Source organism: Amblyomma maculatum, chromosome 9 (assembly GCF_055883805.1).
Source record: "Amblyomma maculatum isolate TAMU_Amacu chromosome 9, ASM5588380v1, whole genome shotgun sequence".
Lineage (NCBI taxonomy): Eukaryota > Metazoa > Arthropoda > Arachnida > Ixodida > Ixodidae > Amblyomma > Amblyomma maculatum.
The window spans coordinates 41,597,685-41,612,372 of NC_139352.1; the positions used below are offsets into that span (position 1 = coordinate 41,597,685).

A 14,688-nucleotide genomic window follows, 5' to 3' on the forward strand; every position below is an offset into this window, starting at 1 on the left:
AAGCTACGGCGAACAAGTAGTTGGACTGTAGGTAGGCAGAATTCTGCCAAGCTCTCTCAAAGGCGAAATACCTGGTTAGGAAACGCCAAAGCATGGCAGCTTGTAAAGAAAACGAGTAGAGAGCTGCGGAGGTTTTAAACATATTCCGTGAACGGAAAATACAAATATAGGGGATGACCATATCGCGAGAATCGATGGCGATTTTATGATGGGCGACAGCGTAAGGCGGTATAAAGGAAACAAATGAGCGGTGAAAATCGCATTTTTGGTTTGTTCCCGTTGTAAGGCATCCCGTCCCAAACGAATTAGCGTATAAAAGGCGCCGTTGAAGGACTCCAGTAACATCGACATCTTGCGGTCCTTTGATTTGAAGTGACATTGAACAGTGCACGGTTGTTACCTTCCTTTTTCGCCTCCGTCGAAGAGTGGCTACTGTGGCCTGGATTCGATCTCAAGTCTTTGGATTCAGCTGTCGAGTGCCGTATCCACTAAGCCACAGTGGCGGGTGAAAGTGGTAAGCACTTCTTAAGAGACAAAAAGGCCAATGTTTCTTCTCGCCCCCTGACACAGCCCACCTTGGCTGAAGACACTGTTCCACTCCTTCAGCTTTTCCGCATCACGCCAACACCCATTAGTCGATGCTTTCTCCTCGGACTGAAGGCCCTGTTTAGACCCCCACTAGTGATACAGTATGTGGCTTCCGCTCAACCCTCGAGGAGTGATCGGTGTGATCTTCAATAATTTTATCTTCCTGCCTTTTCTCGGCGATACGCGTTTTTCGAGTAATTCCAGAAGCAGCTTCTTCTTTAAAAATTCAACAGTCGCCCTTACTAGGCCAGAACAACACCAGTGCCTCTGGAGAAATGTTAACATTACTGGTGCGCAATTAAGAGTCACGTGCAGAGATCCGAAATCATTTGGAGGCCTAGCTCCGTTACGAGCTCTTTCTGTGTTTTGTTGCTTTTCCGATGCCTACATAATTACATTTATTTTACTTCGCTTACTTACTTTACCTACTATATTATACATCTCACTAGGCGTCTCTCATAACCCGAGTCGCTTTGGAACGTGAAACGCTGCAAACCAAGCCATACTATTTTTTAGTATATTTGTTTACTATATTTAAATTTATTTTTATTTATTGTGAATTGAATTATTTTTTATCTCTATATGTATTTTTTGGTGTAATTTATTTTATTATTCTTTTTAATTTTCCTTCTGTTTAGTGCTGCTTTCTTTACTTTTTATTAGTCTTATCTAGTTTATATTGTTATAATTATCATTACTATAACTTGTAATGTGTACACCACGTTGCTATGAGTTATTTCCTTATCAGTAACGATCCTCTGTTAATTGTCTGGCTAGTGTTAGTCGTTATCTCATATGTGCACCCTCCCACGTCTTTAACCTGAACGCACGAGCGTCGACCATCCAGTCGACAAGCGCTGTATAACGGAGCACAGCGGCAAAATGACAGAGAATACGCGCGTGCGGGCAATGAGCACTCCTGTGCAGCTTTTCTTCTGCCAGGCTGTTCTAGGAACGGGGCTTCACCCCTGCTTCTTTTGAGAACCGCTATCGTCGTCATCCTTTTTTTTTTTTTTTGAAGGCTTTCATCAAGTTGTAAATAAGCAGTCAGGTGGTAGCGCTAGCGCTGAATTTGAATGCGATATACACCCGCTTATTATACTGCATGCGTATCAGCATTTTGTTTATGTCACGTAGCACGTTCCTGCTGCAAATTAAAGGTAACAGGAAAGCATGCGGTACCACCTGGTCTTTTCTAATCTTTTCCCAGCGGCGTGCAGAAAACGAAAGGAAATGCGATAATGCACAAAAAAGCAGGGGGGCTTGGGTCCGATTCCCGCCACAGCCTGGCAAAGGACAGCTGCACCGGAGTACGCATTGCGCGCACGCGTGTATTCTCGCTCATTTCGCTGCTGTCTTCCGTCGTACGGCGCTTATCGACTCGGCCGTCGACGCTCGTGCGTACAGGTTAAAAAAGTGGGAGGGTGTGCGCATATCGTGATCACACATCCTGTTCACGTCACCCATGAGCTAAATGCTTTGCATTAATATAACAAAGCGGAATTTGTTTATTCCTTCCGTTCTATACACATTCATCATGCCGTGGTCCTAGTGCATCATACTCAATGGATATGCTTCCAGGGGTCATCCTATGAACCAAGTCTCTAGATTGCCAGAACGTCGTCTTCGGTAAGAGCTTAGACTACATTGACCGATATATTGGCGCTTATTCCGCGTGCCTTTCTGATGCGAATGATAAACGTACATCAGGCTTTATTTTTCTCTAGCTCGAACAGGCGGCACGGCTTACGCACACTACAAGATTTTCCTTTCCAAATATAATAAATGTATGACATGTGCTTTGGCATTGACTCTAAAGTCCATATTTTATGCTCTGCTACCCTATAAGATGTGGCCTAGAGGCGCTGAATAAAAATCTAGCCCCGGCGGCGAATTTCGTAAATCAAGCCACAATGATAAAGCTTGGAACACCGAAGTTTGTTCCACATTATTTGTTTGCAATTCTGCACTATGAGAGTATTCAGCGATGGTTCGGATATGCCCAGAATGGAGCATGGGGGTAATGGCGTCAGAAACGTCGTTGGCGAGTATTAGCGACATGTTAACTGCCACTCTCTCCTATGCTCATACTTTGAAGGGAAGAGATGTAAGCGTAGTCATTTATTGAGTACTGATACCAGCTACATATCATGCTAAGTAGTTGCATTCTTAATAGGTTATTGCTTTTCTCTAACATGTGTCTGACACATCATGGAGCACTGATGTAAGAATAGTTTATTCGGTGTGCTAATTTGGGACGTCCTTAGAGCAAGCTAAATATGCTGTGCTGAGTATAATCAGCTTCAATCTATCCAGGATGCGCCTTTTCGCTCAAGTCCAGCGTTCAGTTCATATTCAACATAGCTAAAACCTTAAAAGCTGGCTAATTATTAATATATAAGCTGTTAGGCACGAAGAAAGAAAACGCCGGAAATCATGTAAAGCTGCTCTAAACTAGCATCAGTGCGTTTTTCTCATGCTGATCTCTGTGCTTTCTTCAAAATCGGAGTTTGTTTTTGCTGCAAACCCTGCATATTACCATACAGCCTGAAGTTGGCAGTGGGTATAGAAATCTGCTAAGAAACAGCCTAATTCTGCGGTGGCCCTTAACGCTGGTGCAGTAATCCGTGATGGCCTGTCTTCGTAACATACTTGTGCAGGAATGACCGAGTGGATTGAAAGTTCTCTGCTTAAAGATCAGTTTATGAATAAAACGCAGGCCTGCTCGCATGCGCCGTCCACAAGAATACGCCTCTCTTCCTTGGAAAAAGTCGCTGTAGACGCGGGAAGACCACTTGAGACACGTGTACGTACGTACCATCGCCGACGATGACTGATTACGCGGAAAGCGCGAGACGAAAGCGCTCTCGGAGTCTCGGAGACTCCCTTGCATTCGGAGTCTCCTCCTTCCTTCCTTCCCGACGCATTGTCGGCACGGTTGGAGGTATCGGCCCGTTGCAACCCCTTCATGAGACGCGTCGGAGCTCTGCTTCATTGCGCTAAAACGTTGGTCCATCATAGTTGTTTCTGTTTTCGCTGGGCGGAATGAATGATATCCTTTACTTGTCTAGAAGAAGATATCCTTGAGAAGACACAACAAAACGACAACGATAAAGAAGAAGACAACAACAAAAGAGACGAAAACGTGCTAGACAAAAAAAAAAGGCGAGGGTGGGAACAATGTCAACAGGGAGTACATATTATTGTGATATCAGGGTTGAATGAACTGTCCGATGAAATAAAGCACTGAAGTGCAGGTTTTCGTGGAAAATATTAAGGAATATGGTTAAGTTGTGGGATATTGATTGATTATAGTAATTAGTGTGGAAGAATGGTAATGACCAAAATTACGCGTCCAAGCTGTGAAAGAAGGAATTTAACAGATCATCTAAAACGTTAACATGAAACAGTGCTATCAAGTGATCCAGCTTTTTTATACATGCATAAAAGCTCAAAGCATGCAATGCAACAGGCTTCATAACAGCAAAGTGGACAAAAATACCTTTACTAGAGTCCTATGGAACGTTACCTATTGGTCTTACTGCCCACTTTTTCCAGGCATAAAATGTTTAATGTTTTATTTTGTGGTAAACCATCTAATAACAAATATGTTGAAGACCAAAGTAGAAGGACATTCTATATTAAAAGTGTAATTTTGTGTGGTATAATAATACCATTCCACATATGGTGCCAATTACTTTATTTCTTTTATATCGAACCCTATCCGTTTGCTGATTCCAACATAAAGATTCCGAGAAAACATCACCCAGACACCGTACAGCTATTAAATCAGTTATTCATCCACACAGTAAACAATCCCATTCTTTACTTTCGATTGGTTAGTTTTAGCGGAAAAAATGACCGTATTGTATTAACTGTGTTGATTTAAATAAGAAGGGACATTTCAGTTTAGTTCTTCAGAAAAGCGTGCAGCGGAATCTATGCCGGAAAACGTTTCCCGTCGCCTGCAGAAGCAGCAACTCTGAACGGGCTGAACGGTTTCGCCAGGTACGCCATATAGTAGTAGTAAAGGTGGTCCGCAATTCTTCTACCCATTTACTCAGAGAACAGTTCAAAAGATGCTGTGGGTTTACAGTAGTAGAAACCTTTGTAGCAAACTCAATGTTATTCAACCTGGAACACTGTGCTACCGAGAAAATAATTTTGTACTGTATTATTCTGCGATACCTAAACGCGATGGCGTACGTTCGCTCTAATACATCAGTGTGGAAACGTTTCGGTTCAGAACTGATATAACAATGTTTGCTTACGTCGAAGCTTTCAGCATAAAGGGCTGCTCAGGTTGCTTTGCGGTTTTTGTAATCTGGAATCGAGGGTGGTGCGCACTGAGTATAGCCGCCAAGTATAGTATAGCCACTGAGTATAGCATTGTTCGTCGATTAGGCACGCATCACTTAGACTAACTACAACTTTGTATGGCCGAACCTGTGGTCGAAAATGTGCGGGTAATGCACGAAATCCAGATAACAATACTTTTAATAGGCAAATCGTTATCACGCATATTCTTTCGGATGTGCTTGCGAACTCCAACCATAATGATATTGAGACTATTATGGTATTTATTTCCGATGGTCTTCTATTTTCTTCAGACGACATCGAAATTGCTCGTTTTCACAATAAATATTCGCGGGTTATCCCCTGCGCTTCCGTCGATGGCGCATCAATCACTTCCTTTGTCTGCACGAAAGTGATCGCAGGTGGAATTTAGTGAGTAGGAAGACATAAAAAGCGCCACATAAGAAGATGGCATTCAGGTATAATTGAATTCACAAATTTTAATTACTTCAGGCTCCTGGGACGTCTTTAAATAAATAAAAAAAAAGCATCCGTCGCAGCTGATGTAGCAGAGTAGAAAAGCACGCAGAGGGTGTGGAAGGAAGCGCGAGTGGGGAGGGGGGGGGGGAGGCATGGCTTTCAGTCTACAAAGTACATGACGTGCTACATGCTGATGCTGTGAGATTGTCGTCGGTTGCAAGGGACCGGCAGACTTCTTTTTGCCCCTTTTGTATTCGGCGAGAAGTTAACCAGAACTACACATATACTTTTACCATGAGGCGCTCCAGCCGATGCCATTCCTTCATGAGTGACGTCGTTGTACTGTCCAAAGAGAGGAGTTACCCAATCGGCTTACTACCGACTGTTTCCTGCAGCTCCTCAGTCGTCATCGCACCCTGAACGTTAGCGCGTGTAGCGCAGGAAGCCTGCAGTCCTACCGCTATGAATCTGTGGCTGTGGCTGTTTTTCATGTTATCGAGCCCTTTAGGTGTCCTTTCGCTAGCATCGCCACATGATGATAGTTTCGTACGAACGAGAAATTTCGAACTGAACGCGACCATGGCTCCTGTTCCGACCGAAGAAGCATCGTCAGAAAACATGGCGGCGGTCTTCAAGGGCATTGTCGCAAATCTTATGGGAAGCATTCCACCGTGGGTTCGGCAGAAGTTTGCGGAGGCACCTCTGTCTACGCAGTGCTCCCTTGGGCTGCTCAGGATGGCTCGCGGTATTTCTAATCTAGAACCGTGGGCAATACGCAGTGAGTACAGCCGTCACCATATCAATGTTCGCCTACAAGGCACAAACCGTATATCAGTTTAGCATGGTAGCTGAATCCGCGCTAAGGCGGAGAGCTTTGTCAGAGTTTCATTTGGGGAAGAGGTGACCACTATCGCTCGCACCCTTGCACTTTATTTGTCTGCCCCGGTAAACCTAGCACAGGAAGAAGTGCGTTTTCTCGTAGATATAACTTTAGAGTCTTATCAGCCGCCCTGATGGCTATGTTTCCTCTCATTCTCTAAGGAACGAGAACAGTGAAACTTATTTCACGTAAGAAGTCTTGTAGACGTCACAAACAGTCCCAAAATTAAGTAACAAATTAAAATTACGATCACTCCATCTGAAATGTAACCGATTACGGCCCAAAAAAGTAACTAATAGTTACAAAGTACTAACCGGTTGCTACTGGGTTACTTTCCTTGAAAATTGTTTGCCATAAGCCATACTTCTTCGCTCTTCGGAAAGGCGCGCGCAGCGAAATGGCAAGACGGTGGCCAATGTCGCTCTCGCTAGAATAATTCAATTACGCATAGCATTGTCCCGTCGTTTTCTTCGTTCTGTGTGCGTTGTTCAGTGCGCTTGTCCTCCCTCCTCTCCCTCGTCCTCCGAGGAAACAAAAAACGGCATTAGCGTTTGAGAAACTAATCAATTGATTACAAAACTGCAAAAAAAAATGTAATTGAGTTCCAGAAATAATTTACGTAAAACTACTCGCAAGCTTCGCGCTGATATCTACAATTTTAACTTTCCTATTTCGCTTCAAAATCCCTCTGTGGCATCGCCAGGAAATGGTGTGTCAAAACTTTTGTAATCAGGGTTTAGTTTTCGTTGTTTTCTGCAGGCTAACGCCCCAAACTAACTCGCATTAGAAAGGACGCGGCAGTGAGCAACTCCAAATAATATAGACCAGCTGGGGTCTTATGAAGCATGGGCACTGCACAGTACACGAGCGTCTTTCATTTTGCCTGCCTTGAAATGCATCCGCCGCAGCCAGGATCCCACCCTTGGTCTGCGACTCAATAGTTGAGCACCCTAGTCCTCCAGCTACTGGGGTGGGGACTACTTAAGGATTAAACGCCTACTTGAGAACATGACATCGTCCTGTTTAACAACAGTTCTTGCGTTATCAAGATAAAATTTTCGGAGAGAGATGTGCTTCGTACTTGATCATGATGGCAATAGAATAATATGTAGTTTACAACGCACAGCTACTAATTTATGTAGAGATTTAGACGAAGTCTCTTTAGGGCGCACATGGGGCTGGATAATTCTTCCTAATGCCGTCAACAAACCGTCACCGTTTTCACAACCATCACTCACAGGCGCTACGCAGTTCCCGAAGACGGAGCAAGTTTTCTTGTCTCCATGTGCTGGAATCTCTCCGTCCCCCCCCCCCCCCCCGTCTCCCCACCCCCTCCACCCCGTTTTCCGCCCGTCATAGCTTGGCCGATCCCCCTCTGTTGGCATGTGTAACTTGTAAAGAGGTCAACAACAAAACCGTCTGATGCTCTGATGCAAGATTCTTCCCGGTAGCTCCATCCCTTAAGTGTCCAAAATAAATGTATTCTTGCCCTCATATTTTTTGTCCGAAATTTAGGTTTTAGCCATTAATAGTTAAAAAACACATAGCTAATGCAATGCAACTACTCATGTTCAAATTTCGGAAAAGTTCTGATTACAGAAATTTCTAGTTGTTCAGTAACACTGCTGCTGTAATTGAAAACGGCTGCTTTATATAAAAATGAAACACTGCATGCTATATGCTTGTTTGAGAGTTTAGATTTCAGACACCAACGTTTAATGCAACTAAGTCGAGAGATAAGTCGAATCTCAGGGTTCGTGTCAACGCTGGGTGATATAGCGAATCGCAATTTCGATACCCTTCGCAGTTTCCAGAAGCGGTTGAAAAATCACTGTTGTGTAAAAAAACAAAAATTAAACCAAACAGTAAGTTAAACTGACTTTCTAGGCGGAGCCGCGGAGCCACAGCCCGAGGACGCATGCACCATCCCTGCCGCGGCTGCCGTGTTTCGATGAAGGCAAAATAAGAGGTGCCCATTTACTCTGCGGTGTCGGTGCACTTGAAATGACTCCAGGTGCTATAATTATCTCTATTCCTTTCCTATAGACTTCTACATTGCCTAAGTCGCTTCAGAACGCTTCACATCAGAAACTATAGACCATAATTTTATCAGTAAGTTGGCTGTCTGGAAAGTCAACTTTATTGCGCAATGGCAATTATTTGATCGTACTTTTCGCCTCGTGCACGACATCGCATCGCCCAAGCGCATTAAAACGTGACACACACAGAGAGTCAATATGGGCGTTATTTTCTTAGTGGTTATATTTATGAAGTTTATTATTACTTGGCTATCTTCGAGATCAGGGGGATGAGTTAAGGAGGATTCGATGTCATATTTCGATGATCTGGGCTCTCGCAACATATGCTCGATTCTCAGAGTATGCATCAGTGTTTACCCCCCCCCCCCCCCCTGCCCCTTCCCACTGACTGAAATGGGACCACCTCTGGGATAAGAACTGATCCTTCCACTTTTGTCCTGCAAGCTGAACGCCCAAGCAGTTCAGCTTCTGCGAAGGAAAAATTATTTAGTAGCATAAATTAAGTAAACAAATTTTTCTGCAAAAAAATTTCATAAACATGACACACAAAGCCATATCTACATAAAAGACAACAAAGTACTTTTTTATTTACTCTTTTCTTCGGGGCATTTCACTTTTTACATTGACGGGTAGAGTCAGGCTACAGGCTGCACAAACAGACTTGAAAAAAGGCTGGAAAGTCGCCACCGTACCTTAGACGGATAAAACATCGCGCAGAAATTAATAAAGTATTCCGTCTTTACCGTTAAGGGTCTGGATTTGACTACAAGCCCCTGTTTGTGTCTTAATCTGAAGCCTTCGAGCTCTTGTTAGAGCGACGCACACGTTTGTGTCAGCAGTTTGCGTAGCGTCATTAAACTCCATGCCACGGCCGAATTGGCAAGAGCTGGCTATATTTAGACCTTATGTATCAGAAGGAAATCGGGTCCCTATAAACCCAGATCATGCACGCTACGCGTAGGTAATGGAGGAATGTTTGAAGATTTCCGCTGACCCGGAAATTACTCTCTGTGTCGCTTCTTTCAACGTGGACAGCATGCATAATGCATGTCAACCGAGATAAGCCAGTTAAAATAAATCAAACCCTCTGAAAGCCAAGGTTAACCATACAATCCAAAGCTAACCGGGCTAGCTCAGAATAATTCGTGGTTAGTCCCAAGAGAAACAGCCTGGATATTTGTTTTTTCACTTTTGTTTTGCTTGCCTTTTCTTTCAAATTATTTGGTTAAACTTTTTTTAAGGTAAACACTAAGTTAAACTGAAACTGATCGAAACTGAAAACTGATCATGCATTTTGATGCTTATCGTGACATATTTCTTATCATTTTCCTGAGTGAACGTATCCCTTCTTAATATTTGCCTTGTTTAATTGTGATATTGCACTTTTTTTATACACTACTCTTTCCTTAATACACTGCCACACCGACACTATAAGAAGTGACTTCTATTTAGAGTGAAATTCCTTTGCCTGTTTTTAGTTTTCTATATATAGCTCTGGGTTCAGTTTTGCCCATTCCTGTAACAGCCTTTAAAAGAGGCTAACAGTATGATAAAAATAAAGAAAAATAAAATCAATTTTTTTTTGCTTTGACCACAAAGAAACATTTTCTTTCAATACTTCTATCTTCAGATATTGTTGAGTTCATGCATTTATTTATTGACTATATTTAAAGCACTTTCGGGCTGTTACAAGGTCGACATGAACAAATCAAGAAGCTCAAAGGAAAGTTTTTAGAAGCAGCGATCATGCAAGGAAAAAATGACAAAATCACCTATATGAGTACCGGGAAATTGGCACGTATAGAGCACAATTCTTAGTAACACAAGTTTCTAAATTCTGGACGAAATCCTCTTTCAATATAGTGTCAAGAAATAAACTGCGGATGAAAGTTGTTCCAGTCTATTATCGCTTTGGGAAGAAATGAATGCTTAAAAGAATGAACTCTAAGTGTGAAGTTCATAATGGCATATGGGTGACTTATACGAGGCGATAGTCTTCCGTGAAGGTGCAGGTACAAGCCAGGACCGGGATTTAATTTTCTGTTACACACTTGATATAAAAGCTTCAATCGGGCTGCTTTTTTTTCTAGGGCTCTGTTTAGAGAGTAACGCTGAACTGAGCAGAGATATTAGTCTTTGGTGTCGTTGGTAGGCGAAAAAATAAATCTGATCACAATCTTGTGTATATGTTCTAATGTTTCAATGAGGGTTTGCTGATAGATGCGTATTCTACAGATGGACGGGTGATAATTTTATATGCTTTGCGTTTGACATCAGCGTTAGTATTCTGAAGTTTTCGTTTCAGGAAGCCGAAGTTTTTTGCTCGAAATCACAGAAGCGGTTGGTATGTTCATTGCAGTTTACATTGTTAATGGTTATGACACCGAACACTGCAGCTTACGGACGCGTTTTATTTCAATGTTATTGATAGCAAATGGGAGAACTAGAGGCTCATTCTTATTAAAAATGGCCATTAAATGTCTTTCCAAGGTTAAGACTTAACATGTCATGTTACTATAAACATGACTGTGAGAGATGCAGACATCACCGACATCTGCAGGGAGAGTGCGCAGGTGTGGCTTGCACACTCAAACTGATCTGTTAACTGCACTCAGCATCACTGTTTGGGTGCAGTGGTCGATTCCACGGGCAAGATTCCCAGCGGCCTGTTCACGGGAACCGTCACTGAGCTGGGTGCCTTCGACGAGTGCGTGTCCACAGTCTGGAAGGACAACAACGAGCGCCACATTGTCCGCGCTCAATACTGCAGTCTCTTCATACGCATGCAGAACTCCTCAATCGGCGAATTGCTTGCACCGGGCCTGGAGATGACACACGAAAAAGTAAGGCGTCGTCAAACAGCGCTTCATTTCTGAATATGGAAATTTATGAATAAGGCTATGCGTACTCAGCCAGAGAATATGCAAATTAAGTTCATGTGTAAAGGACTTGCAGTTTTCTGGTCTGAACAGTAGGAACTGCTTGAATTCTTGTTTCTTTTTTTGGTGCCAATTGCCCGTTTTCAGATGTTCTAGAGCGCTTACTATGAAGATAAAGTTTCTAGAAATTTGTATAGCAGTGGCAGTCGACATCAAGCGTTCACACATATGCCGGCCGAAGTAAGTAAGAATCCGCCTTTTTTACAAAATGTGGCAACCTCTTAGAGTGGTTTAACATTCGTATACTACTGGTTGAAAACGTTCTTGTGGTACGCAGCCCCATGCGAAATGTTGATATGTGTCCTTGACAGCTGCCGCCATCTGTCGCGTACGCCTGTCACGAAAATGAACTGCGCATGGTCCCCGAGATCAGCTCCGGCTGCGCCGATTATGGAGGCTAAGAACTGCGCATACGCAGCTGGTGCTGGTGGTTTGTTTTCAACCAAGGGAGAGACGCGCATGCGCATGGTGGCGGTGAAAACGTTTATTGAATCTTGAGCCTTATTGACTTTTGGATGGGTCGGCTTGATATCGCGTAGGGTGGCCGGGTGCGGCTCTCAGCAACTCTTAGAGCCCAGCCCACCAGCTCCTTTTCTGCAGCTGGGTCCGAGCTGGACACCGCGATCTCCCATCGCTATATGTCTGTTAGTTGCAATTGCGGGGTGGCTGGAGCTCAGAGCACATGTAGAGGATGTGATTAAAGTCTGCTTTGGGTGCCCCGCAGAGGGGCATACAGGGAAGAAAAAGCTGGGGTGGATATGGGCAAGGTGTGCTGGAGATAGGAAGGTACGGGCCTGGAGCTGGCGCCAGATCACCTGCTCGAGTTTAGATAGTGATTGGTGTGGGGGCGGACACTGGAGTCGTTGCTCCCTGTAGTGGAGAGTAATTTCGTTATAGGTAACGAGACGTTCGCGTGCACTGCCTGGGTCTGTAGCTGGCCCTGCTCGGTTGACGTGCGCTCGAGCTGTGTTGTGGGCGGATTCATTCCCAGGGTTGCCCGCATGAGCAGGTACCCATAGGAGTTCAACTGATCTGGTCAGGGGTTGAATAGAACTGAGAATTTGAAAGCAGGCGGGTGAATCCTGCCTCGTGCGAAATTGCGCATTGCTGTTTTTGAGTCACTAAACATTAGTGTGGCAGTGGTTGAAGAGATTGCTAATGCAATTGCAGCTTCTTCTGCTTCTAACGAGGATGCAGCTTTAATCAAACCAGAAACTATAGGATGAAGTGTGTTGGAAACCACGCTCAAGGCATAGGCTTGAGCATATTCTGCAGCGTCCACATAGACTGCACTAGTATCAGCGTGGTATTGTTTGTGCAGCGCCGCGGCTCTAGCTGCTCGCCGAGCTAAGTTATGGACCGGGGGGACGTTTTTCGGGAGTGGATGGATTGTTAAAATAGAGTGAATTTCTCTTGTGGTTGAGTGCATGTGTCTGAGGGAGCTTATAGGGTTGAGGCCTAAGGACGAGAGAATATGCCTTCCTGTTGTGGTGGATGATAGGCGTTCAACTTGTGCTGTGCGAGTGGCTTCCCTAAGTTCATCTAGGGTATTGTGAACCCCCATAAGGAGAAGACAGGCATTCGACGTGTGTCTGGGTAGATTTAGGGCCGTTTTATAGGCTTGCCTGATTAGTGAATTTACTTTTTCTTCCTCCACCGTGGAAAGAAACAAATATGGAAGACAGTACACCACTCGACGCACCACGAACGCTTGTATAAGACAGTGGAGGTCGTGCTCCCGCATCCCCCGGTGACGGTTCGCAATTCGTCTAATGAGTCTCATGGTCTGGCGGACTATGTTTCTCAGCCTAGTAATAATGGCAGTGCTCTTGCCGTTGTTCTGAATAATGATGCCTAGTATAGGCACCCTATCAACCTCGGGGACTTGTTGGCCATCAATGTTGACTCTAATATTAGGCAGTGGACCCATGTTTGTGCGGCACCTTGAAGGGTGCAAGAGCAACAGTTCTCATTTACTCGGTGAGCAGGTGAGGCCCACCGCCGCGGCATGAGCCGCGACGATGTCCGCCCCAGACTGGAGGGTTTCCTCCATTTGACCGACATTACCCGTTGATGTCTAAATAGTAATGTCATCCGCGTAGAATGAATGGGAGAGGGGAGGGATAACAGTCAGGGCTTTTGCCATAGGAATGAGCGTGATATTGAAAAGAAGTGGAGAGAGGACTGAACATGCCTTGTGAAACTCTGAGGGTTTCACGAGGCATAGCGGCCTTGTGAAAGAGGCGAATTTTCAAACAGGAGTCAATTAGTCATTGAATTTTGTTTTCATATGCAGAACCAAAGTTCTTTTCTCCATCACATAGAACTTATAGGATATACGGCTGCACCTACTAAATGTTCCCAGGAAACATATGGGGGACACTTAAAGTAACCCTTAGAGAGCATGGCCCGGCATCGTTCGTTAGTCACTAATTTAACTTTGACCCTCGCCTTTTCTCTATTCTCTCATAAATTCCTACCTAATCTTTTACGAGCTGCCACATTATGTGAAAGAGCAGGCGACATTGATATAAACACCTGCTTTAAAGATGTCGATTACGCTTAGCAGGTTTGATTTAGCGCAATAATTCACAGGCTCAATTCTCATCATTGTCGCCGTATATTTTGTTTACCCGCAATTTATTTACTTTTCCACTGCCGCCTCTTCATATCGGTGACCAAACCGTTTCCCCCATTCATTTTGTCGACGCACCAGCCGCCAGTGCCGCCGGGTTCTCTACTCATCGAGAGCCCTAACGTAGGTTTAAAGCAATATCATGCGTGGGTTCGAATGTAACATGGTAAGGTTTTCATTACCAGATAAACTAAGCATTTACGTTATTGGAACAGCTGGTTTTGGTGATGTCATTCATAAACAGTGACGTTGCCGTTCGATATTTGTTAGGCCATTGAGTTTGGCATTAGTGCCCGCTAGCGCTGGCATCATTTCGTTATTCGTCGGCGTAAAAGACAGCCCTGTGCTTTCTGGTGTCAGCGCTCATAAAGTGGCCCTCGCAATCGGAATTGTTATGGAGCCCTCCACGACATCGTTCCTGTGCAGCAGTCTTCTGCAAGATGATAAACCACATACGCCATACCAACAGTTGGTTGTGTGCGCATGTGGTGTCACTTTATTCTTGTGTCGTTTTCTTTGCGCGGTATTGGTTTTCAAGGGATGAGCGGCCCGGATCGAACTCGGGGCCCCAGCCTCAGTTACCCAGCACATTGACTACTGAGCTACTGCGATGGGACGGCTACTATTTCTAGCGTTCGAAGAAAATTTTATTGTTGTGAATGCTCGCCTGATATTGATGCGTGCATTTTAATCTTTATGCAAGGGGTTTTTTAAAGGTTACTTTGGGTGCTCTTTATTCGGCTGGAGAGCTTCGTACGAATCGGGGTTTTTAGTTTTAGCGCCGAAATTTACTTTCTTCCAGAACATATAATCTTTTGTTGTATTTATGCT

The 14,688-nt window shown here is 44.2% G+C and overlaps 1 protein-coding gene across 1 annotated transcript in view; it reads left to right on the forward strand.

Moving 5' to 3' along the window:
- Window positions 1-5,797: 5,797 nt before the first annotated feature.
- LOC146178923 (O-acyltransferase like protein-like) overlaps window positions 5,798-14,688 on the forward strand; it is a 43,155-nt gene continuing 34,264 nt past the window's right edge. Inside the window, exons 1-2 of the mRNA XM_084578661.1 lie at window positions 5,798-6,142; window positions 10,918-11,126. Coding sequence (XP_084434787.1) covers window positions 5,827-6,142; window positions 10,918-11,126 — 525 coding nt within the window. The 5' untranslated portion in view covers window positions 5,798-5,826. The remainder of the gene's footprint in view (window positions 6,143-10,917; window positions 11,127-14,688) is intronic.